Consider the following 25,751-nt stretch of genomic DNA (forward strand, 5'->3'; position numbering starts at 1 on the left):
CCAGGAGGGCTCTGCACGCTGCTTCCGCCAAAAGCACCAGCTCCGCAGCTCCCATTGGCCAGGAACCACAGCCAATAGGAGCTGCAGGGGTGTTGCCTGCGGGTGTGGGCAGTATGTAGAGCCCCCTGACCTCTCCGCCTAGGAGCTGCAGGGACATGACGGTGGGAACTGGGGACCCCTCCCCCTTTCCCTCTCCGAGGTAAGCGTCACCCCACACCCCAATCCCCTGCTCCAGCCCTGACCCCACACACCCAAACTGCTGCCTGACTTGGTCAGCCCCTGAGCCAGCACCGGTTGCAGCAGAAGTCATGGAGGTCATAGAAAGTCATGGAATCCATGACCTCCGTGAGACATGCAGCCTTACTCATGAGCAGTAGAATGGAGGAGACAGGAGCTGAGCAACATCCTTCTCCAAACTACTCCTGATACTGTAACTATGCCAATGTGACTGCGGGGGCTGAACGCAACCCACAGAATTCTAACATAGGGACTAACCACCCGCATTTCCAGTGAAGAAGTGTGGCCTATAGAGACTACAGATCCCAGCATGCAAAACTTCACATTGCTCATAGCAGGCTGCCAAACTGCATGCTGGGATTTGCAGTATCTGCTGACCACACTTTCTCACAACAAGCTGCTCCACGAATGCGAGTTCCGTACACCCTTACAGATCCCAGCAAGATGGCAGTGTGCCTTTCAGTGGGACAAAGCGTGGGCATCCCCTTTCATATGCCACATCCTTCAGCGGATCACAGTGGCCCTCAGAAAGAAAGAATGGGGAACCAGCCTTTTAATTATTGGGCTACCTATAAAATGAAGAAGGGGGGCTTTGACAGCTCGAACAGGGCACAAAGGAGCACATGGGGGTGTTCATTGCCCGCCCTCCGACCGAGTTTACACCCAAACACACAGCCCTGGTGTGCACAAGCAGAGCGATGTACACAGCCACAATGGGCCGACAGGAGATGTGACCACACTGAGCTATGAGTGGGATGGTGGCACAGCTCCTGACACATTCACACAGGCTCCTCCAGCTGCAGGCTCCCACCCATGCACATACACCCCTACTTTGCGCCCCACTACTGCAGACACCCCAACAGACCCCCCACTACCCTTCCCCGCCCCCTGCCCCTCTTACACCTTTCTCTTCAGATCCCCTTCCTCTCCCCTTTCCCCTCTGACCCCCTCCTCCTACTCTCCCCTCTCTCTTCAGACCCACTCCTCAACCTCCTCCCTTCCCCTCCCCCTGCCTCCTCCCCTTTCTGCTCCGATCCCCCTCTCCCCTCGACTCCTCCTCCCCTCCCCTTTCTCCTCCGACCTCCCTCCCCGACGCTTTCCCGCGCTTTTGTTGCCTTCTCAGGCAGTCGCTACAATGTCAACGTTCTCCCTCCCGACGCCGGCGCCTTCCGATTGGCCTGAGGAGGTTCCCTCCTGAGCTGTGATTGGCTACTTGCCACGTGCTGCCGGTGTTGCCGGGCCGTGGCGGCAGCACAAACAAGCTGCGTGGGGGAGTCGCAGCAGGAACCGGGCGGTGGGTACGGCGGGCGGGGAATGGGCGGGCTATAGAGGCACTCGGGCCGGAGGGATACTCCGCAGAGATGCGTGAGGCCTCCAGCCGCTCTGGGACTGTCTGTAATTGAAGAGAGCTGGGGCGGAACCCGGGAGCAGAGCCAAGAAGGGGAACGGAACCTACGGAAGGGGGGCGGCGCCTATAGAAAGGGGGCGGAGCTCATAGTGGAGGGGTAGCGTCCATAGGAAAGGACTGAGCCATAGAAGGAAGTAGCGAGCCCAGCGAAATAGGGGGCAGAGCCCACAGAAATGAGGGAAAGGCTGGAGCCTGTATCGAACAGTGGCGCAGGACCCAAAAAGGAAGGACAAAGACCATAGAAAAGGGGAGCCAGAGCTCTGAAGTGTGCGAAGGTTGTTGGTGAACGGTTCCTAGGGGGGCTCTTGCTATGCATTTATATGATTTAAAATAATCTGAAGAGCAGACAAAAAAATCCCTCTTTGATTTTTTAAAATGTCTCTTTCTGTGGGTATCTGAAGGACGAATTCAGGCTTTTTACAGCTACAGTTCTGTTTGATCTGATTTTTTTTTTCAGTTGCAGAACCTCTAGAACCATTAGTGATAATAAATAATTATTCATACTCTCTCCCCCCTGTCTATAATAACAAAAATGTCATCAAGATTTGAATCAGGATCTTCACCCAGAGATTTAGGGAAAGGGTGAGGGCAAGGGCAAGCTAGTTTCCCCTAAATGAGTGGAAATTTTAGAAATTACCATATATGTAATTTATGATATTATTTTAAAATAATTTAAAAGATGGAGGTTTTAAGGAACAGAATATGTAGGGGTATGAACACATGGTGCAGTTGGTACTTTACAGACTGCTCAGAAAGTATGCTAATTATGGCTCCAGTCTGGCAGTATTTAGAGAAGGAAAACTTCTAATGACTTCCAGTAGTGTAGTAGTTTTGCCTGTGTAAAGATTGTGGAATTGCGCCATATTAAATTGCCTAGTTCACGTTTCCAGGGTAATTGCATTCAGACTTTTTTCTGGAGGATATGTAATGTCCTCATTATGCTTATTTCCGTGCCTAAATCCATGTGTGAAAGGCATTGATAGTATCTGGAAAAGAAAATGTGAACTGAGTATTTGATATTCATTACACATTGATTTTTATTTTTTTGGCGTTTGCCATGATTGAGAAATTCATACAAATTCGTTAAATCAGAAATAATAAATGGGTACATTAAAGAATGGATACCATTCTGTAGTACAACACAAAATCAATATACCAGATATTTATTCCATAAGGAAACCAATTATCTTAAATATAATTTCCTGTGTGTCGATATTATTTGTGACCACACTAATGAAATTTTAAACTATACTATTCTATTTTACCAGCATAGGGTCTGCTCCAGCTTTCACTGAAATCAATGGCTTTTTTCCATTGATTTCAATGGCAGTTGAATTGGGCCTTTAAAAAGCAGATAACAGTATAAAAAAGTCATTTCTGCTTCTGTTTAATATAATTTCCATAAGTATTTTCCTTTTTTTCTTCACTACTAGCATTTAACTTAAAAGGGTATTTGGGTGACTTTAAAAGGTCTGCTTCTGTTGCTTATTCTCCCACCCCCACCTAACATCATAATTTACTGTGACATCCCACTTGACTAAGAAAATGATTGTGATGTGACAAAGAACCGTGTCTTCTAGTGACTTCAGTGGGAATTGAGAGCACTCAGCACATTGCAAGATGGAGTCCAGTGTATGTTATGGAAAAAGATTAACCACATCATTTCAGGGCAAGAAATAACTGCCTTCCTGCCTTAACTTTTAGTGTGTTTCAAGTCACACTGTACAACTAGCCCACCATTGTGGTAGATCAGCAGTTCTCAAACTGTGGGTTGGGACCCCAAAGTGGGTCATGACCCCATATTAATGGGGTCACCAGGGCTGGCTTAGACTTGCTGGGGTCTAGGGCCGAAGCTGAGGCCTGAGCACCACTGCCTGGGGCTGAAGCTCAAGGGCTTTAGCCCTGGGTGTCGGACTCAGATTACAGGCTCCTGCCTGGGACTGAAGCCCTTGGGCTTCAGCTTTGGCCCCTCCCCACCTGGGCTCCAGCTGGCTCAGGCTTCAGTTCCCCTCCTGGGGTCATGTAGTAATTTTTATTGTCGAAAGGGGGTCGCGATGCGATTAAGTTTGAGAACCCCTGTGGTAGATCAGGGTTTACTGCATATTGATAGTTTGCTTTCACAGGGAGAAGAGAAAACTATTTAACATTCCCTTCATAACCTCCTGCGGGAAATGAGCTGGATTGTTCTGCTTCAGCACTCTCAACTTTACTTCAGAGTAGCAGCCATGTTAGTCCGTATTCGCAAAAAGAAAAGGAGTACTTGTGGCACCTTAGAGACTAACCAATTTATTTGAGCATAAGCTTTCATGAGCTACAGCTCACTTCTTCGGATGCATTCAGTGGAAAATACAGTGGGGAGATCTATGTACACAGAGAACAAGAAACAATGGGTGTTACCATGCGTTTACCATGCATCTGTATTTTCCACTGAATGCATCCGATAAAGTGAGCTGTAGCTCACAAAAGCTTATGCTCAAATAAATTGGTTAGTCTCTAAGGTGCCACAAGTACTCCTTTTCTTTTTTCAACTTTACTTGTTCATCAGCCCACCACACATACTGTAGACTCACTCTATTTTTAAGTGCTATTTTATTTATTTATTTATTTAATAAAACTTAATGTTCCATTGCAGCTTTTGATGGAGACATCTGGTGACTGTAGCAGCCCATATGTCAGGGTGACTCCTGGGTTCCTGACACATCTGCAAGATTTGGAGCCCCAAGTGGCAAGAAGACGCTTATCTCAGGCACGACACCGGGCTACGCTAGCAGGACTCTTCAACAACCTGCGGGAAACTGTGTTTTCTCAGTCAGACAATTCAGCATCAAAGGTATGGAGGAGAAACTGTTATTTGTTTATGGATATATATTTGCAAAGACAAAGTGTAGTTAACCAAAGTAGTCGTTCTGATCACAATATCTTTTGGGGTTCATGTATGTGTGTAATTTTATCATGTGCAACTTTCCCTGTGTCTCTTCTATTTGTATAATACTCTCTTCAGAACAAGAAAAGAGAGCCTTCTGTGCCTTCTGTTGTTACTGGCATGGGTTTATCATGTGACTTGTCTCCACTTTGTAGATTTTGAGCTTCTTCGTAATGGCAGTATTTTGGAAGCTAGTAAAGGAATACCATGATTAAATTTCATCCTTGACGTACAGCTGTGAAATCAAAACTAGTAGGTTGTGGTTAGAAAGAGGGGAAAGTAGTTCATTCAATCTCATGAGTTAATTTATATGAGGGGGAGGGGGGACTGGGAAAGTGTGTAAAAATAAAAAATCAAGCTGTACCATTTCCTGTGTTTTACTAGTTTTAGAAATTGTTTAAACAAAATGGACTATATAAAAACAAGTGAAACAGCACTAGTTTGGTACTTAAATACTTCCAGGGAGGAAGAGTGTTATCGTGTTCAAGGCATGGGAAAGGGTACCAGGAGTCTTGGGTTCTGTTCCTAGCTCTACCACTGATTCCCTTCAATAAATCATTTAGGTTATGTGTGCTTCAGTTTCCTGTTTCATGAAATGGGGATGGTAATGCATATTTCAAAAGGGTATGTCCTTGTAAAAAGCTTTGAAATCCTTAGATGGAAGGTGCTTGAGAGGTGCAAAGTATTGTTATGTAGGAACTTCACTTGTTTGGACTCTTTAACTGTAACTTAGCCTGAGGCAGGAGCTCCGCTTGTTAAGTTCTGATGGAGATGCAGCCGAAGCTAATAATCATCCTGGTCTCAGAAGCTAAATCCAAAACATGATTCTTTGTTTTGTCTAACAAGACTTACCTTTCATTTATTATTGCTTGGAATGGAGGACTTCTGACTCCCTTTTAAAACTTCGATGAGTCCCATTGGTTTTTCCCAGCTTTACGCTGCTACCTTTGAAAGTATCACATCACAGCCATGATCCTTTTGGGTCAAGGAAGATTGGATTTGTTCAAAGGCATGCACACTGAGGAAGTCATTTCCTAATCTTTGTCAGTGAGTGATTGCTTTATGCCCTGAAGCATTGGGTTTATATCCCCTACAAAAAAAAAAAATCTCTAACATTCTCATTAACCATATAAATGTTTAATCCTTTCTTGTATCCTCTGTGTGTTTAGTCACAAGTGGACAAATTCTGCTCTCATTTATGCTGGTATAAACCTGGAATAATTGCACTGAAGGCTGTTAAGTCGCTCCAGTTTTAGATCAGTGTAACAGAGCAGAATTTGGCTAAAGAGGTCTCCTCACATAGTTCCCACTGGAAATGATCAGGAAAAAATTATGCCTACAGTCAGAAAACATCCAACAGTAAGCCATAAGGTGTAAAATTGTATCCATTATGTTTTATTATTCATTATTGGTTTATTCATTGTTGTTATTATTATTATTAATAATAATAAATATAGCACCATTGAGGTACATGATATTTTACAGATATGCCTCAAAGAGCAAACAGTCCCAAAAGGAAGGAATTCTAGAAAGGAATTGTTGACTGTAGAGAATTGTCAGAGTAAACCCCAAACCTGTATGTGAATAGGTACAGCATATAAATTAAAATCTTAATTTGTATTTGCCTTGATTCTTGGTTTCTTCCCTTTTTTCACATTCATCAGTGTAGTGGGCTGCTTAATTGTTTTTAGGGGGACATGGAGATAGCTAGTCAGCAAAAGGAAAAGATGTAAAAGATGCTTAAGGCATGTTAAAATTTCAGTCCAATCAGAACACAGGAAGATTGGTTCTGTTTTCTCTTTGTATTTAGTGTCAGGTTTTGCGTAAAGCTAAGAATTATATCCAGGAGCTGGAGCAAACCTTGGGTACCTTGCTGAAGATGAAAGGTACTGTATGGAAATATATACCTGAAAATGTTTCCCTGGGCCTGCCTTTCATTTACTTGTTAAATAGGGACAGCTAGCCAGGTGGCTGAGCCAGTATTAAAGGCAAGATGGGTGCCTTTAGGCATAGCACCAAGCAAGAGATAGTGCATAAAATGTATCACCCAGGACTAGCCCAAGGAAGCATTGTGCTTCAAAGATATTCCTCTGACTCTCAATTTCCTCCCTGCTTCCCCCTTGAACTGGTGGGTGAGGGAGGGCAGATTCAAACAGTAGTTTGTTGCTGGCCTGCATCAGCAGCAAATTAAGGCTGTTCCCTCCTTTCCTCCCCCCACCCCATTTATTGCCGGCTCATCTGCACTGGCAGTGGATTGGGGAACTTCTCCCACTCCTCACGCACATATTCCAGGGGACAGTAGCAGCATAGAGTGCCTTCTTACATCTGTGCACCCAAAAGCCGGCTAATTAACAAAAGAGCCAAAGGGAAGTTCTTTCTCCTGTTATCTTCTCTGCATAGGTACATAGTTCAACTCACAATCTGACCCTAAGTGTACAGCTTCTTGATTCACAGACATAGTTGGGGTCCAAGTTTGGACTGGAGGGCACTGAGAGAATCTATTCTGGGGTAAAAGTAGGGCAGGAGGGGGACAGAAATCCCATTCTGGTTTTCCTCACAAAAATGTAGGAAGTGAAAAGTTTTAATTAAGAAGTTACTCCAAGGGAAATGATTAAGACAAGTAGTGGTGGGTTTGTTAGTATTTTGTTTTTGTGGTTTCTTGGCTCCTCCACACATACTTTTCCATTAGCCTGTCCCAGCAATCTGAAACAAACACATTTTTTCTTCTGGATGAGGGCAGTATGATATGATTCCTTTCAGTACCTGTCACACCCTTTAATCAGCTGGATCAGTTGCTGTTGAGGGGTGTGAGGTTCTCCCTCTGCTAGGGCAGAATATGCTGCTTCTGCAATGTTCCCAGCCCCATTTCCTTGCCTCCTCACCTGACTGAAGATCTGGGAACCAGAACTAAAAATCAAGCATGTTTTCTGGTTTCAGTGGTAGAGATTTGAACTCCATGGTGATGGTTTAAAGCTGTTGAACACATTTTTCATGTTTTAAGTAGTGTCAGAAAGTCTCCCCAAAGCCCGAAATATCAATACTTCATAGAAGGAAAATAACCACAAAATATTGTATTGACTGGTAACTACATGGACTTTGGTTCACTGGCTGTTATTACTGAAAACCAAAGTTATCAGTTCACTGACAAGGCCAGCATTATGAAAATATCAGTGCTCATAAACTGCTAATACAGCTGGTCATGTTATAAGGAAGGGCAGAATGTCCCATCCGGTATCATTTTTGTCTAATCAAAAACTCTGTGTGACCATTACTCTTTTTTTGATTGGGACTGACGATGAATGAGATGCCAAATCCTCCAGTCTGTGACAATTATCTTTCTGCTGACAGTAGAGTCCTTCAATCTAGAGGATGGGAACCCGTCCAGCTTGGAGGAAGTCAAGGAGGAATATGTCAAGATGTACTTCAGCGATCACTGGTAAGGACTCACACAGATCAAGAAATGATAATACTTTGCACTTGCTTCTAAAGTGCAAAGCATCTCAAAGCACTTGGCAAATATTACAGAGCAGCGGTTGTCTGACCCTGTGAAGGAAGCAAATACACAGATTGAGATGAAGAGGTTTTACCTGGCAGGCGGGAAAAAAATTATTAAAATTGGACCCTTACAGCAGCTCAGTGCGTGTAAGCTCTGAGCACGTTGCTGGTCTCGTTCCCAGTCAATGCATGTATTTGCCTTTCTTTCCCTGTGTAGATCGTCTCCACTTAGGGGCTTTCATTAGCCCTGCAAAGCAAAAGAAAAAAAAAGTCACCTGCTCTAAAAGAATCACTGAGACTGCCAAAGTGTTCCTGGCAGGGACTGTTTTAAATTGGTTGGGAAGCCATGCATTTGGCCTTGTCCCATGTTTTCTTTCCAGTACTGCATCCCCTTCAGATGCCATGAGTGAGAGTGGCTCTACAATCTGGTATTTGATTCAAGAATCTGAAAAAAACGCAGTGGAAGAGGATGGGAAGCCAAGACTTGTCCAGTCCCCAGCCACTTCATCTCCTGATCTGATGGAGTTTGAACGGTAGGAGTATAAGTGTGTAGTATTTTAGTCACTGCATATCATGTAGCTTTCCTGGGGTCTGACTTTGGTTCCCAGGATCCCCAGACCAGCAGAGACATCAATGTCAGCCCCTGTTGGTGGGGAAACTGATCATCCTCCATGACTCTCAATTGATTCCCTCACTCCTGGCTGGCACTAGGAGCCTGAATACTGGCATGTCCAGGCCTCCTTGACCACAGGGCATCTTCCTGCTTCACAAGCCTTTGAAAATCTCTGAGGGTTCCCCATCCGCAGGAAAGAGATGCAGTGTTCTTTCAAGTACTGTATGTCAGTGTTCTAACATGAAGCATGAGGGTTAATATCCCTTCTAAAATGTTATAATTAATTATGGTAATTCTGGGTATTCTTGTTATCCATATAAGTGTCTGTTCTTTTCTGAATCTTTAACCTTCTGCAGTCTGCTCTCACTGTCATGTTGTACTGGCTTTTTATAAAGTTTCCTGTTGTTGCTGATAATGGTTTTCTAAAAATGGGAATGCAGTTGTGGCAGCAGGTGGCACAAGTCGTCTGCTTTCATTCTACAGTATTATCCTTTACTCCTTCTGTAAGAATCAGAAAAAAAACCAGTGCTTGTAGGCAGGTAGTGTGTAGAGTACCTTGAAATATGCTAGGTTTCAGAGTAACAGCCGTGTTAGTCTGTATTCGCAAAAAGAAAAGGAGGACTTGTGGCACCTTAGAGACTAACCAATTTATTAGAGCATAAGCTTTCGTGAGCTACAGCTCACTTCTTCAGATGCATATCGTGAAATATGCTGTTTAAAGATTTTTGTGGTATAGTGTCATTCGCTCCTCATGGGTTCCCCTTTCCCCTCTCTCACTGACACATGCAGAGCAAGACCTTTGCAGCTGTATGTAGGATCTGTGGCATTTACCTTGAAGTTTCATGGCAGATTACAACTGCTGTATATTGAATCCTTCTCATGGGATCTGTCCTGTCTGACACAACCCAGCAGTGATCTGTCCAGTAGGAACAACTTCACCCCTTTAGTAACATGGGATACTGTAGCCATGTTTTCCACCCAACACCCGGAATCGCAGCCTTTTTGTATAACTGTTTGTGTCCATCATCTAAGTCAGCTAAACTGGTCATCGTGGGCTGGTAGCGGCACAAAGTACTATCCCCTCCAAAATGCTATCAATTCTTGCCAGCCTCGAAAGAGATTGGAGGTCCAGGATTCACACTTAGGTTTTTAACACAGCTGCCTGATCCTAGTTCATCCACTCATAAGAATCTACACCAGCCATTCCTTACCAATCAGGATCATTCTGTTAGGCACTGGACAAAGGTATAGTGAGGGACACAGTTCCTTCCACTTAAATCACACATAATAGGCAAAGGGTAGATGGGAAACAGAGGCGCAGAACAGTACTATTCAGCAGGCTTCCATGCCATTTAAACCCCAGCAGCAGCTACTTTTAAGTGCTTTGGATCAAATATCCCTGTGTAAATTGTGCATATAAAATTAAAAAAAACACTTGACACATATTACAGTATTATAAGGGGGTCTGGATGGTTTGATGTCTGTGGTTGTTTGAGCAGAGATGATGTGATTTAGTGGGTAGGGACCTGTAGTGGGAATCAGAAGACCTGGATTAGATTCCTAGTTCTGCCACTGATCTGTGTGACCTTGGGTGAGTCACTTCACCTCTCTCTGCATCTGTCTCCCTGGCCACCATTCACCTACCTCATCTATTTAGACCAGAGGTTCTCAGACTTCATTGTACCGTGACCCCCTTCTAACAGCAAAAATTACTATGTGACCCCAGGAGGGGGAACTGAAGACCGAGCCCGACCGAGCCCTGCCACCCTAGGCAGGGCAGGGGAGGGCAAAGCTGAAGCCCAAGGGCTTCTGCCCTGGATGTGGGGGCATGTAACCTTAGCACTGAGCAATGGGGCTTGGGCTTCAGACTTGCTGGGGCCCAGACCCAACACCAGCCTTGGTGACCCCATTAAAATGGGGTCGCAACCCACTTTGGGGTCCTGACCCACAGTTTGAGAACCCCTGATTTAGGCTAATGTTTTTGATGCAAAGGCTGTCTCATTGAGGGTGTGGATGCATACATATATGTTATCAGTGCCTAGCACAATTAGACTTTAATGGGGCCTCCCGTTACTACTGTCAGGAACCAGGTTGTGGGCAGTCACACCTAGCAATTGGAGCAGGAGTCAGGAGCTGGGAAACAGAACCATGGGCCAGAACCAGAGTCAGAAACTGGATGCCCGAGCCAAGGGTCGAACCAGCGTCAGAGCCAGGAATCAGAGCAGAGCACCAGAACCAGGGTATCTGGAGTCAGAGAAGGCAGGAGCAAGGCTGGGACAGGGCGAGGAAACAGGGCCCAGGAACAAGGCAAGGATGCAGGAACAAGGCAGGGTCTGTCTCAGCAGCAGGTCAGGGATCTACCTTGTTTCACAGACAGGTTTCTGGAACTCCCTCCATGCTTAAATAGTGTGTCTGAACCAATCAGATGTTACAGGGGGTGCTGCCAATCGAGTTTCCATAGGCGGCGCTTCCCGTGGTGCCTAGTCTCCCAGGATTTGCAACTCATTGATCATGGCTCTGCCATGGCTTCTGGGGGGTGGAATGAAAGCACTGGTCATTGGGTGCCCTCCAGACCTGTATTCTAGCTCACTGGATCCTTATATCACTCCCCCGACCCTTTAAGGATGCTCCTGGAGCATTGTTGGGCCAGGCTTGTCTGCATAGGTGCCGACTCCGTGGATGCTGCGGGGCTGGAGCACCCAAAGGGAAAAATTATTGGGTGCTCTGCACCCACCGGCAATGAAGTTGCCTCCACCTCCTCCTTGCCTCCTCCCTCCCCAAGCGTGCTGCGTCCCCACTCCTCCCCCTCCCAGCGCTTCCTGTCCTCCGCCTAACAACTGTTTGGCCGCGCTTAGGACTTTCCAGGAGGGAGGCGGGAAGAAGTGGGGATGTGGCACGCTCTGGGGAGGAGACGGTAAAGAAGCAGGGCAGGGGTGGGGACTTGGGAGAACGGGGTAGAATTGGGGCAGGGGAGGTGAGCACCCATGTGGCAGAGGGGAAGTCAGCACCTGTGCTTGTCTGGGTTAGGGTGACCAGATGTCCTGATTTTACAGGGACAGTCCCGATTTTGGGGTCTGTTTCTTATACAGGCTCCTATTACCTCCCACCCCCATCCCGATTTTTCACATTTGTTGTCTGGTCACCCTAGTCTGGGTGGTCCCTGTGAAAGCTCTGTCCAGGTTCAGGTGTGTGAACATTACTAGCAGATTCCCAGACCTGCTTCTTGTGGCCACAGCCTCCCCAATCTTTGAGGTACCATAGCCTGCTCTGTTGCAATTTAGCATCCAATATGGCATGGACTTCATATCATTTGTGGTCTTGAGCTGTTTAGAGGTGTGCTGGGCCTTGAGTGACCAGACAAGTTTGGCGGTTTTGCAGAGGCCGGCTGGCATGCGGGCTATTCGCCCCAAGAAATATGGCATAAAATGCTGATAAAAATTTGCAAAACATAGGAAGCACTGCACCGTCTGAGTATTCCAGGGTACTGCCCAGTTGCAAATGATTTCCACCTTTTTTGGGGTCCACCCTAATGCCTTCTGGGGAGAGGATGTACCCTGAAAACTCTGTGGCAGTTTGGAGAAATATACCATTCTCTAATTTTGTATGTAGGCTGTGCTGTTGCAGCCTCTTCAGTACATACTTGACAGGGCATTTGTGCTGTTCATGGTTTTCTGAAAAAGGCAAGTATGTCACTGAGGTAGATGACAACATCCTGGTCCAGAATGTCCCTAAACACATCATTAACAAAGGTGTAAAGGTCGCGGGGGCATTAGGCAGTAAAACAGCATCACCAAATATTCAAAATTCAGGTCCAGAAGAGTGCGCTTATCCCCCGTCCCGATACACGCAAGGTTGTAGGCCCCACCCCTGCAGGTTCAGTTTGGTGAATAGCTGCATGGATCACACACAATCCAATAGATCTGACATTAGGGAAAGGACATAACAGTTCTGGATCGTTATCTGGTTCAATGCACAGTGTCTGCCGTCAGCCCTCAAAAGTGTGTGGCATATGACGCGGCCAGCCCTTGTCCCTGGTGGAGGTTCCACAGGGCAGCTCCCAAAGGTGTAGTCCTGATTATTTAAGTGCAGGTACTCTGCCTTCCTCTAGCCCCCCGCTCGCATGATTTCTCTTGCCATTTTCTGTATAAAATGGCATCCTGCATGCAGCATGACCTCGCACATACAGAGCATATGACATTAGAAGTGCAGAAACACTGTTCCTGCAGGTTCGCACCCCACTACTTTACTGGCAGCTTCAGCTGACCATGTGTGACCATTGAAAATTGCAGAAAAAAGCCCCCAAAAAGGTGTTCCAGCCCATCAGTGTTGGGCTACTTTGCTCAACCAAGGGAGAGGTCTGGTCCAGTGCTTCGCCAGGCAACAAATTGAGTAGGTCCAGGGATGGAGCATAAGAAGTAGATGGCCCTGTTTAAGGGGTCTCCTGAATTTTTGGCACTTTCCATCCAGGCATTCAGGTAGGGGCACCACAGGACCGTGTTCAGATGGAGGGGCCACCATTCGTGCCCAGAGTGCAGCATTCTCCTCTTGCAAGTGGGCCACTTGTTTGCGGAGGGCTTGGTTTTCTGTCAAAAGTGGCATCATCCAAGCCCACAGAGCATGGGCCTTGGTCTGGAGATGGGTGACCCACTTCTGCAGATCTGGTGCCCCCTACGGTATGCTAGGCCAATGGTTCTCAACCAGAGAGCAGGTTTGTGGGGGGGGCTGCCAAGCGGGGCTGGCATAGACTTGCTGGGGCCCAGGGCAGAAAGCCGAAGCCCCACCGCATGGGGCTGAAGTCTGAGGCTCCAAGCTCCACTACCCAGGGCTGAAGCCAAAACCTGAGCAACTTAGCTTCGCAGGGGCCACTGTGGCATGGGGCCCCAGGTAACCGCCGTGCTTGCTATCCCCTAACGCTGGCCCTGGCTTTAACCGCCCTGCTTGCTATCCCCTAACACTGGCCCTGGCTTTTATATGCAGAAAAAAGTTGTTGTGGCACAGGGGGTGTGTGGAGTTTTATAGCATGTTGGGGGGGGCCTCAAAAAGAAGAAGGTTCAGAACCCCTGTGCTAGGCAACTGGAGACCTGCCCTCTCCTGGTTGTTAATGGGGCAGTCGTCCACAGAGGGGTCAGAGGTAATCTGTGCAATCTGTCAGGAACCAGGATGTGGGCCTTCGAGCCTAGGGGTCAGAGCATGAGTAAGGAAACTAAACCAAGGGTCAGAGCCAGGAATCAGAGCCGAGAATCAGAACAAGGTATCTGGAGTCAGGGCAGACAGGAGCAGAGCTGGGTCCAAGGCAGAAGCAGAGCTGGGACAGGGCAAGGACACCAGAACAAGGCAGGAGCTGTCTCAGCAGAAGATCAGATCTGCCTTGTTACACAAATGGCTTCCTGGAACTTTCTTCATGCTTAAATAGGAAGCATGCTTGGCCAGTCAGAGGTCACAAGGGATGCCGCCAATTGGGTCTTCCATGGGTGGCACTTTCAGTGGTGTCTCGTCTCCCAGGGTTTACAGTGCATTGACCACAGTTCTGCCAGGTGGTGGCACAGAAGTGTTGGTCACCTAAAGACTTGGGTTCTAGCCCACTGGATTCTTATAACTATTGCAATACATAATAATAATATAGTCTTTTCCTCCTTTAACCCTCATTCAAATTCAGCTCAGGTGAATAGTCACTGAAAGTTGCTACCTCTTGGTTTGGTTAAAGAACACCTGTTTGGGAGCTATTATACCCGTCAGTCTCCAAGGCTGGCAAACCAGCATTTTCTAAGAGCATAACAAATTATGTGAAAAGACCCCAAAATTATAAAGCCACTACAAGTACTGCTACCTCCAGGAACAGTGGAACAACCTCAGACAGTTGAACGACTGAACGCTGCTGGTCTCAGGTCTTACCCAGCAAATCCTAGTTTCCCCCCGTCCCACCAACCTCCAGTCCCAGTTCCCTCTCCCATGCTCTTTGTCCCAGTGTTCTCCTCCTGCTCCTCCCACATGTCCAGCTGTTGTCCCCTCTGCATGGGAATAAAGTTGTTTCCTCCTACACACTGCTTAAGCCATCAGTGAGCACACAAGAGAGACAGGCTTCCTGCTCTCAGTTCTAGTGCCCAGACTTGGACACAGCAGAACCTGCAGCAGCCCACAGCTGCAATAGCAGGGAAAATCCTGCTCAACCATAGGCTGGAGCATGCCCAGTGTGGATGGTATCTTCAGAGAAGTTAGCTGCTAACATATAATTCCCTACTGAGACTCATAACTTAGCCAGATTTGGGCATATTTTCATGGAAATGGCAAAGGCCAGACCTTGCCAAATTTCACGCCTCTGCTCCAAAGCACAAAGGGACTAGAGTCTTTCAAAGAAAAACGTTGCCAGAATTTTTTAACATGGCCAAAACAATGTATTTTTCCCTAGCCTTGTTCTCAGAAACAACTGATTGTTTTGACTGAAATTTTCCAAAACAATTCAGCCTGAAGCAAACACGCAGCATGGAAAATTTTAGCCCAGTTCAAGTTTGGGAAATTCAGCAGCAGCTGAAAACAGAGTCTTATAATAGTGAATATTGGGCAACCTTAATAACAAGTTTCAGAGTAGCAGCCGTGTTAGTCTTTATTCGCAAAAAGAAAACAAGTACCTGTGGCACAATAACAAGAGGTGCTTCCAGCCCCACCTGTGTTAACAATAGTAATTATGTAAGGTCCCACTGAGTCAGCAGCATTGGTTGGAATAGAATCTGAGACTTATTACCCAATCGCTTGCTGGTCTAACCGCTACGCTGCTCCACCGTAAGCTGTTTTTAAGAGATGCCTCCCTTCCTCTTGTTACAGGTACCTGTATTTTTATAAACAGACCGTGGACCTGCTGGTTGAGAATGGGATTGTGTGCACTGAAGAGGTCACTCTTCCTGTGGTCTCCACCGCTGTTTCCCACCTATGGCAGAATCTGCCAGAGGAAAGGAGAGACAGTGTCTTGCAGTACTGTAGTCAGAGACAAAATATACTCCCAGATCCCAAGGCAGCCTGCACTGGAGGTAGTGTGAGGAACAGCAGAGCTAATAGTCAGGAGCCCAGTGGTTCATTGGTATCCACGCCAGAGGAGGTAGGTGGCAATTATTACTCTGCTTCCAGCTTCAGAAGTTCCAAACCACGGAAAAGTTGCTAGCTACACTAAGAGTGTGCAACTCTTAAAGGGTAACACACGTCACTTTACTGACACCTTCCCATAAGCACAATAGTACCCAAGTGAATATCATTAACAGCATGGCAGTAAATGTTTACATTGAATCTTTCTTACTCCTTAGCAGATCCCAAACATTGCTCTACTGTGGCTGCCAGTTTTGCAGTTTTGCTAAGGTATCCCTAAGTACCCTGGGCTTTTAATGGCAGTAGTACTGCTGATCTGCACTGAAGTGAGGACTCTGTCTGTAGGAAATGGTTAAGTTTGCTCCAGCTTATGAGAGAGGGAGAGGGAGAGGGGCATCACAGTTCAGGGCAATTGCACCCATATTCCCCCTCTGTAGTGTAACAAGGGCACACGCTCATGGGCAGCACATGAACCAACCATTGCGGGAGGCTAGCCCCTGGCCCTGCCCCTTCTGCCTGAGGCCCCACTTCTCCCTCACCGGAGCCAGAGCTCCCCCACCATGGCCATTGGCCCTTCCACCCCAGCCCTGGGCCACCCAAGCAGCCCCGGAGCAGGGTGGCACGGCCCCAGTGCCAGAGCACCGGGCGGACAGTGCAGCCCCTGCGCCCCCAATCCCAGTGCCACAGCCCTAGAGCACCAGGCAGCATGAACATCGGCCCCAGTCACAGGCCGCCCTAGCCCCAGGTCGGGGGAAGAGCAGGAAGCCAGAGGCGGTATAGGGGTGGAGTGTGGGCGGGGCCACACCAGGCTGTTTGGGAAAACTTAGCCCTGGCCTGTGATACCCGCCGCCCATGCATGCCCTGCAGGCTCCCTGCTTCTCAGGCGTCACCTCTCTTGGGTGAAGACCCACGTCTCTCTCCCTTCTGACTGGGGGTTTTCCATGCTGCACAGTCCCCAGCCTGCACTGTGTGACTCCCACCAAGCCAGACTAACTAAAAACAGGCCATCACCAGTGCTTTGCTTTCTCTTCAGAGGCTATAAACAGACTAATGTCCCACTGTAATAAGTTACCACACACCTCTTTCTCAGCAAAAGTTCCTATATGCATACTACAAGCTTACTAGTCTTGTGGGGTCTCAGTAGGCCAAAGTCCTTCCAGCCGTTCCCAGGAAGGATTGGGGACGCCCTTGGACGGAAGATCCTGTCTATTTGCTGGATCAGAAAGCAGGCTGAATCAGTTTAAACTCGGGCCATATGTCCAAAAGTCCATCCTTTGTTGGAGAATCCAGTCTTAACCAGTGTATGTGGCCCTCTCTGGTGGTGGGACTTCTCAAGAGATGTTATAGCCTGAGTGAATTTGCCTAATCACCCCCACTGTTCTTAGTTCCTGAAGGGCTGTGGTCACCATCCCCCATGGAATTACATACAATCTCTGGCCCATAATGATACATAAAATTAATCCCAAAGATATTGCGTCAAATAGCCATATCTATCAGGGGGCATAAGGATAAAGATGACATACGCCTACCTTCGCCTCACAAGTGCTGCTTGGAACACAGCTGTGCTGGACCCAAGGATCAGCTCCCAGATCTTAAGGGTTTTCTTTATAATAGCGTTTTATAACAGAGGGTAATAAAACTGAACTTAACTTTCATACGCCAGCTTCCTCACTCCAGTGATAGTCAATTGTGCAACTGAAACTGCGAGTCTAGTGACCACGTGATGGCTGGAATTTTTTAAAGAGAATAAGCAGAAGGTAACTGATTGTAAATATTTGTTGAAATGGTGTTTATTTGAGTGCTCAGCTGCTCAAAGAAAGGTTGGATACTTTTTTAATGGTATTTTAGTAGTATTTACCTTTAATGCATAAGTGCATTGCAGCAATAAGTCCTCTCAACTGGAAGGAAGTTAGGCCATTCATGTAACTGACCTACTTACAAAATGGTATTGGAGGGTTACATGTACACCAGGAGTAACAACCAACATAGCAGGGTGGATGGATGAGCTCACTGAATTCTACAGTGCAGTGTTGGAATTTAGAGCAACCCAGGCTTCATTGCAAGCTGGAGCACACAGCTGCATGAGCTTGTGTGGGCACTGGCTGATACAGCTGAGATCTTTGGCTGAGCACATCAGTAACAGCTAGCAAAATAGTCTGGGAAGCACTTGGATAATCCCTGCTTTTCATTGAGCGATTTGTAAACCATCGGCCTAAATCCAATTCCTGGAAACTGAGTCTCGATGGAACTGATGGACCTTTTGCCCCATTGTGTAGTAATTAAAGTAATTTATTTCTGCCTTTACAGTATACTGTTGGTCCAGTCTAGAAAATAAGCACACTGTCTAAGGAGAAGAAAGACTTAATTATCGAAAACTGTCATAGACTGGATAACATTGTGCAGGGGGTCTGATAGTTTTGACATCTAAAATATTTTCTTTGGTAGATATTATTTGAAGATGCATTTGATGTTGCTGCTGGTTTCCTTGACAGAAATGAGACTCAACAAGCAATGTCCAGTCCAGGGTAATTATAAACACACCCAGTTTGCTAGCCAGCATCCTCGTCCTTTGATGCACATTAATAAGGCAGCTTCCATATTTATGTCCTCCTCCCTTAGGTCTGTTAAAGACAACTGCTTGCAGCAAATTGGTAAGCTTGTAATTAATAGACATTTTACATTAGAATGGAAAGTACCCTCTGTGTTAATCTCAAGAATGCCCAATTAGTACTAGATATGGGATCTTTTTGATTTTCTTCGTCAGCATGTGTAGTCTTCTCCACTGTCGTAATGTAGGATTCCTAAAGCTGTCTGTTGTTCCCCTCACAAGATGTAAAGAGTCCAGGAGGTGTCCTCTGGATAAGTTAGCTAATTTTGAACAGTGTTCTCCTTCAGTGGAACAAAAAAAGTCTTTTTAGTAGGACTGTTAATTAATCGCAGTTAAGTCATGTGATTAACTCAAAAAAATTAATCACAATTTAAAAAATTAATTGCAATTAATCGCAGTTTTAATCGCACTGTTAAACAATAGAATACTAATTGATATTTATTAAATATTTGGGATTTTATACATTGTCATATATATTGTATTCTGTGTTGTAATTGAAATCAAACTGTATATTATTACAAATATTTGCACTGTAAAAATGATAAAATAAATAGTATTTTTCAATTCACCTCATGCAAGTACGGTAGTGTAATCTTTGTCATGAAAGTGCAACGTACAAATATAGATATTTTATTATTACATAACCACTCAAAAACAAAATAATATAAAACTTCAGAGCCTACAAGTTTATTCAGTCCTACTTCTTGTTCAGCCAATCGCTCAGACAAACAAGTTTGTTTACATTTACAGGAGATAATGCTGCTCTCTTCTTATTTACAATGTCACCAGAAAGTGAGAACAGGTATTTGCATGGTACTTTTGTAGCTGGAATTGCAAGGTATTTATGTGCCAGATATGCTAAACATTCGTATGCCCCTTCATGCTTCGACCACCATTCCACAGGACATGCTTCCATGCTGATGACGCTTGTTAAAGAAAGAATGTGTTAATTAAATTTGTGACTGAACTCCTTGTGGGAGAATTGTATGTCCCCTGCTCTGTTTTACCTGCATTCTGCCATATATTTCATGTTATAGCAGTCTCGGATGATGACCCAGCACATCTTCATTTTAAGAACACTTTCACTGCAGATTTCACAAAACGCAAAGAAGGTACTAATGTGAGATTTCCAAAGATAGCTACAGCACTTGAGCCAAGGTTTAGGAATCTGAAGTTCCTTCCAAAATCTGAGAGGGACGAGCTGTGGAGTATGCTTTCAGAAGTTTTAAAAGAGCAACACTCCAGTGCGGAAACTACGGAACCCGAACCACCAAAAAAGAAAATCAACCTTCTGCTGGTGGGATCTGACTCAGATAATGAAAATGAACATGCGTCAGTCCGCACTGCTTTGGATTGTTATCGAGTAGAACCTGTCATCAGCATAGATGCATGTCCCCTGGAATGGTGGTTGAAGCATGAAGGGACATACTACTTTTTAGCACATCTGGCATGTAAATATCTTGCGACGCCAGCTACAACAGTGCTATGAGAATGCCTGTTCTCACTTCCAGGTGACATTGTAAACAAGAAGCGGGCAGCATTATTTCCTGCAAATGTATACAAACTTGTTTATCTGTGCGATTGGCTGAACAAGAAGCAGGACTGAGTGGACTTGCAGGCTTTAAAATTTTACATTGTTTTATTTCTGAATGCAATTTTTTTCTACTTAATTCTACATTTGTAAGTTCGACTTTCACGATAAAGTGATTGCACTACAGTACTTGTATTAGGTGAATTGAAAAATACAATTTATTTTGTTTTTTTACAGTGCAAATACTTGTAATAAAAATAAATATAAATTGAGCACTATACTTTGTATTCTGTGTTGTAATTGAAATCAAAATATTTGAAAATGTAGAAAATATCCACAAATATTTTAATAAATGGTATTCTATTATTTAACAGTGTGATTAATCACGATTAATTTTTTTAATTGCTTGACAACCCTACTTTTTAGACTAGTCTCCTTCACCCTTTTTTAGTATTCTAATACAATAACAAATACCTTACACAGCAGAAATGTAGTTTGACCTGAATAGTAACGTCAGAGAAAGGAAAGATCTATTACATCAAGTCCTTCCCTGTGCAAGGGCTATGTGTAGTCCATCAAGAGAGGCTGAGATCATGTCATCACTCTTGATCTCAGCCAGTAGCCCTAGCAAGGGCAAGGATTGTGTTTCTTAATAGAAAATCTGTGTGGTGACTCAGCTCTGAAGTACTTTCGCTGCAAGTTTTGTCTTGGGTGGGATTTTCTCTCCCTGCAAGTTGTAAGTTTAGGAAATGGTAATTGTCCAGAAGTTTAAGAAGGTCCTTTAACATGTGAGGTGTGATCTGCACTTAAACCAAGACTCCACTTCACACTGCTTGAGCAGTGTAAATGAGAATCAGTCCTTTTAGATTGTTAACCAAAACACACTCAAATATATAATAAAACTGAATTAAATGTGTACCAGTTAAACAACAAGTGATGTTTTTTAAAAAAATTAGGGGAAGCATTCAGGCACACTGAGTTAGTGCCCCATGTGCACATGTCCCTAGCCAGCTCCTGCTTTAGAACAATTGGGTCTTTTTTTTGTCAGCCTGTGGTTTCAAGCAACTCAGGCCGAGAATAAAAAAGATTTGCTATGTGCATTGGCAGAGCTCTGTGGGAGCTCAGGAGAAGATGCAAGGCTGGAAGTCAGGCTCAAGATTAGTTGTGCAGCATATGGCCACAGTGTGGCTGTTGATAGTTGATATTCTCAGTCAACTTCTATGACAACATAAAGCTGTCTAATTCACTCAAAATGTAACATAAAAAATAAAAGGCCTTAATTTGAACAAGGTGATGCTATAAAACATTCAGGCTGCCAGATAAATATGACTGTTACTTTGTATTATAATTAGCATACATTTTTCTGCTGGAATAATATGATCACATCTACCACATACCTGTATCTCTGAATTTCTTTGCTTTGATAATTGTTTCGTGTATCACCTTTCTATATTTGTATAATTTATTGTGTAATGATATCCCCATTGTTCAGTTGTTTGCTTTTATTTTATTAATCCTGAAAATAATTAAGGTTTGTAAATAAATAAAAAGGAAAAGAAGTGAGCAGGAGGAGACAGGAGACTGGAAATTAAGTATAATTTCTGTTTCAATTTTCAGCTCAATGTTCGCAGGCTGCACCTCAGAAAATCCAGAGGATAACCACCGGCTCTACTTGCAGATCACTGGTTTCTTAAAGGGTCTTTTCTTTGCTAACACACAGTTTCTCCAGGTAGGCCTTGCCAAAGTGTTTGTTACAGATGAGGCAGTGTATTCCTCTGAATAGCAGATTGGGATTTCCATTTGATGTGCCTTTGCTCATGATCCTCAGGATCATCCAAACTGGAATCTTAGGCTTAATTATTTTCTTAATTCCTTCCATTCCAAAGATTAATCGACTCACCATTTAGGGGGCAAGGTTCAGTTGTTTTATTTTAGATGCTACAAAAGACATGAGGGCCAAATTTAACTCTTGAATAACTTCACTGATATCATTGGAGCTGGCTGGCCCAGTGGACAGAAAGTCATTCAGATTGCAGGTTGTTTCCTCCCCCTCTCATCCCCCTACTAGACAGGGAGATTGGGTCAGCCTCTGAGCTGCAGAGCTTGCATGGGATGTGGGGGCATCCCTAAGTAAATCCTGCTTGTGATCAACATCAGCCCTGCCTCTCTGATAGTTGCTGTTACTTCTGCTTCCTAATTTCTGTCACTTGATCATCCGTGATATAAGAGATGAGGAAGGAGGGGGAAAGAAGAAATAGCTGCAACCAAAATACATATTTTCTTTATTGCATGTAGCTTGTGGGGGAGTAAAGATGCATAGCATTTATGTCTGTCTGCATTAGGTAGTCACAATGTGCTCTCCCTTTCCTTTCTTCAAAACAGTGCTATTAGAGCGTGAGTGATTTTTGTCATGAGTCTATCTCACTACACCCAGACTGGGGAGGGTGGGAAGAGGTGGTGTGACATTTAGGTCATGAAGAGACAAGCAGAGGGAATAAGAAATGGAGTTAGAGTGTGAAAGACAAAAAGTTTTGTAGCATCAGAGGAAGCTATGGATTAACCTGTAGGTGGTTGGCTGATGTTCTTCATAATTCAGATGGCATAGCCCTCAAGATAAAACCAATGTGCCATGCACTTTCATTCCTCAGGAATACCAGGTTGTCAGTTGACAGATAATTAGAAGGGAATCTAAAGAGAAATCACATAATAATGGATATAAACAGGCAAATTACCCGTGGTATTGGATTTAATGTAGATGATAGCAGCACAGTACACCTGGGGAATAATACTACGAGGCAAAATACAACCTTCAAGATTCTTGGTTTGAGAGCAAAGATGCAGCTCCACATTCCAGTAGCCACAGACTCTCCATTCTGCCCCAAGCACAGTAGCTCCTGCAGGCTCTCTGTTAGCTCAGGAAATAGGGCAATGCTGATGGCATAAAACGCCCAGAACAGATTAACTAGTGTCTTTAAGGTTCATGCATATGACAAAGGTGGGGTGGCAGATTTAACTGTAATCAGGATGCACAATGTGTAGCTGGTTGAATAATAAAATACAGCTCATGATCACCTTTCCCTCTAACTGTGGGACAAGAACAATACTGATCAGCTGATGGGTTTTTAGCTGGCCAGTACAAACTAATTAGTGCTGCTTCCACTGCTTTCTCAAACAATTTACAAATCAAATAATTTATGACTGTGACTGTTTATACACACATCAAATGCAGCTGCTGTGGACAAGTTTCTGGTCAGGTTCTCAGTGCTGCTAAGGCACCCCACCTGAAAAAATACTTGTGAGAGAACCAGGCAGAAGAATGAAAAGAACTATGTCCACCACAGTGGAGAATGGGAGGCCTAAAACTGAGAATGTTTAGATTATATGGACGGAAAATATTTCTAACAGGGAGATCAGTTATGCAATTATATAACTTGTCCAGGGTTGCTGGTTTGAGGCCTTGTTGTAAGTGTTGCTCAACTGCAGATAAGATAAAACATTACTTTAGTTCTAGGGTAGAATTTTCAAAACTGTGTTAAGTGAAAGTCAGTGGGTGTTAGGTCCCTAACCTGCTTAGGTGCTTTTGTAAATTCACTAGAAAGCTATCTAGGTGCCTAGGTATGTTTGAACATCTAGCCCTTAGGCGCCTAAGTCACATTGAAAGTAAATGGGACTTAGGGTATGTCTACGCTACGGAATAAGGTCGAATTTATAGAAGTCGTTTTTTTAGAAATCGGTTTTATATATTCGAGTGTGTGTCCCCACAGAAAATGCTCTAAGTGCATTAAGTGCATTATCTCGGCGGAGCGCTTCCACAGTACCGAGGCTAGAGTCGACTTCCGGAGCGTTGCACTGTGGGTAGCTATCCCACAGTTCCCGCAGTCTCCGCTGCCCATTGGAATTCTGGGTTGAGATCCCAATGGCTGACGGGGCTAAAACATTGTCGCAGGTGGTTCTGGGTACATATCGTCAGGCCCCCGTTCCCTCCCTCCCTCCCTCCGTGAAAGCAAGGGCAGACAATCATTTCGTGCCTTTTTTCCTGAGTTACCTGTGCAGACACCATACCACTGCAAGCATGGAACCCGCTCAGGTAACCGTCACCCGATGTGTCCTGGGTGCTGGCAGACGCGGTACGGCATTGCTACACAGTAGCAGCAACCCCTTGCCTTGTGGCAGCAGACGGTACAGTACGACTGGTAGCCGTCATCGTCATGTACGAGGTGCTCCTGGTCGCCTCTGTGAGGTCGATCAGGAGGGCCTAGGCAGACATGGGCGCAGGGACTAAATTTGGAGTGACTTGACCAGGTCATTCGCTTTAGTCCTGCAGTCAGTCCTATTGAACCGTCTTATGGTGAGCGGGCAGGCGATACGGACTGCTAGCAGTCGTACTGTACCATCTTCTGCCGAGCAGCCATGAGATGTGGATGGCTTGCAGTCCTTCTGCACCGTCTGCTGCCAGCCAAAGATGTAAAAGATAGATGGAGTGGATCAAAACAAGAAATAGACCAGATTTGTTTTGTACTCATTTGTTTCCCCCCCTCCCCTGTCTAGGGGACTCATTCTTCTAGATCACACTGCAGTCTCTCACAGAGAAGGTGCAGCGAGGTAAATCTAGCCATGTATCAATCAGAGGCCAGGCTAACCTTCTTGTTCCAATAAGGACAATAACTTAGGTGCACCATTTCTTATTGGAACCATCCGTGAAGTCCTGCCTGAAATACTTCTTGATGTAAAGCCACCCCCTTTGTTGATTTTGGCTCCCTGAAGCCAACCCTGTAAGCCGTGTCGTCAGTCGCCCCTCCCTCCGTCAGAGCAACGGCAGACAATCGTTCCGCGCCTTTTTTCTGTGCGGACGCCATACCAAGGCAAGCATGGAGGCCGCTCAGCTCACTTTGGCAATTAGGAGCACATTAAACACCACACGCATTATCCAGCAGTATATGCAGCACCAGAACCTGGCAAAGCGATACCGGGCGAGGAGGCAATGTCAGTGCGGTCACGTGAGTGATCAGGACATGGACACAGATTTCTCTGAAAGCATGGGCCCTGCCAATGCATGCATCATGGTGCTAATGTGGCAGGTTCATGCTGTGGAACGCCGATTCTGGGCTCGGGAAACAAGCACAGACTGGTGGGACCGCATAGTGTTGCAGGTCTGGGACGATTCCCAGTGGCTGCGAAACTTTCGCATGCGTAAGGGCACTTTCATGGAACTTTGTGACTTGCTTTCCCCTGCCCTGAAGCGTATGAATACCAAGATGAGAGCAGCCCTCACAGTTGAGAAGCGAGTGGCGATAGCCCTGTGGAAGCTGACAACGCCAGACAGCTACCGGTCAGTTGGGAATCAATTTGGAGTGGGCAAATCTACTGTTGGGGCTGCTGTGATGCAAGTAGCCCACGCAATCAAAGATCTACTGATATCAAGGGTAGTGACCCTGGGAAATGTGCAGGTCATAGTGGATGGCTTTGCTGCAGTGGGATTCCCTAACTGTGGTGGGGCTATAGACGGAACCCATATCCCTATCTTGGCACCGGAGCACCAAGCCGCCGAGTACATAAACCGCAAGGGGTACTTTTCGATACTGCTGCAAGCTCTGGTGGATCACAAGGGACGTTTCACCAACATCAACGTGGGATGGCCGGGAAAGGTGCATGATGCTCGCATCTTCAGGAACTCTGGTCTGTTTCAAAAGCTGCAGGAAGGGACTTTATTCCCAGACCAGAAAATAACTGTTGGGGATGTTGAAATGCCTATATGTATCCTTGGGGACCCAGCCTACCCCTTAATGCCATGGCTCATGAAGCCGTACACAGGCAGCCTGGACAGTAGTCAGGAGCTGTTCAACTACAGGCTGAGCAAGTGCA

General features: G+C 45.4%; 1 protein-coding gene across 1 annotated transcript in view; it reads left to right on the forward strand.

The window, feature by feature from the left end:
• Window positions 1–155: 155 nt before the first annotated feature.
• Window positions 156–25,751, forward strand: part of STRA8 (stimulated by retinoic acid 8) — a 29,298-nt gene continuing 3,702 nt past the window's right edge. Inside the window, 9 exon segments of the mRNA XM_073330944.1 lie at window positions 156–179; window positions 182–199; window positions 4,278–4,475; window positions 6,379–6,454; window positions 7,917–8,004; window positions 8,444–8,596; window positions 15,496–15,766; window positions 18,196–18,275; window positions 21,507–21,618. Of these exon segments, the coding sequence (XP_073187045.1) occupies window positions 156–179; window positions 182–199; window positions 4,278–4,475; window positions 6,379–6,454; window positions 7,917–8,004; window positions 8,444–8,596; window positions 15,496–15,766; window positions 18,196–18,275; window positions 21,507–21,618 (1,020 nt within the window).

This window comes from Lepidochelys kempii, chromosome 1 (genome assembly GCF_965140285.1).
Source record: "Lepidochelys kempii isolate rLepKem1 chromosome 1, rLepKem1.hap1, whole genome shotgun sequence".
In the NCBI taxonomy this organism is placed as follows: domain Eukaryota; kingdom Metazoa; phylum Chordata; order Testudines; family Cheloniidae; genus Lepidochelys; species Lepidochelys kempii.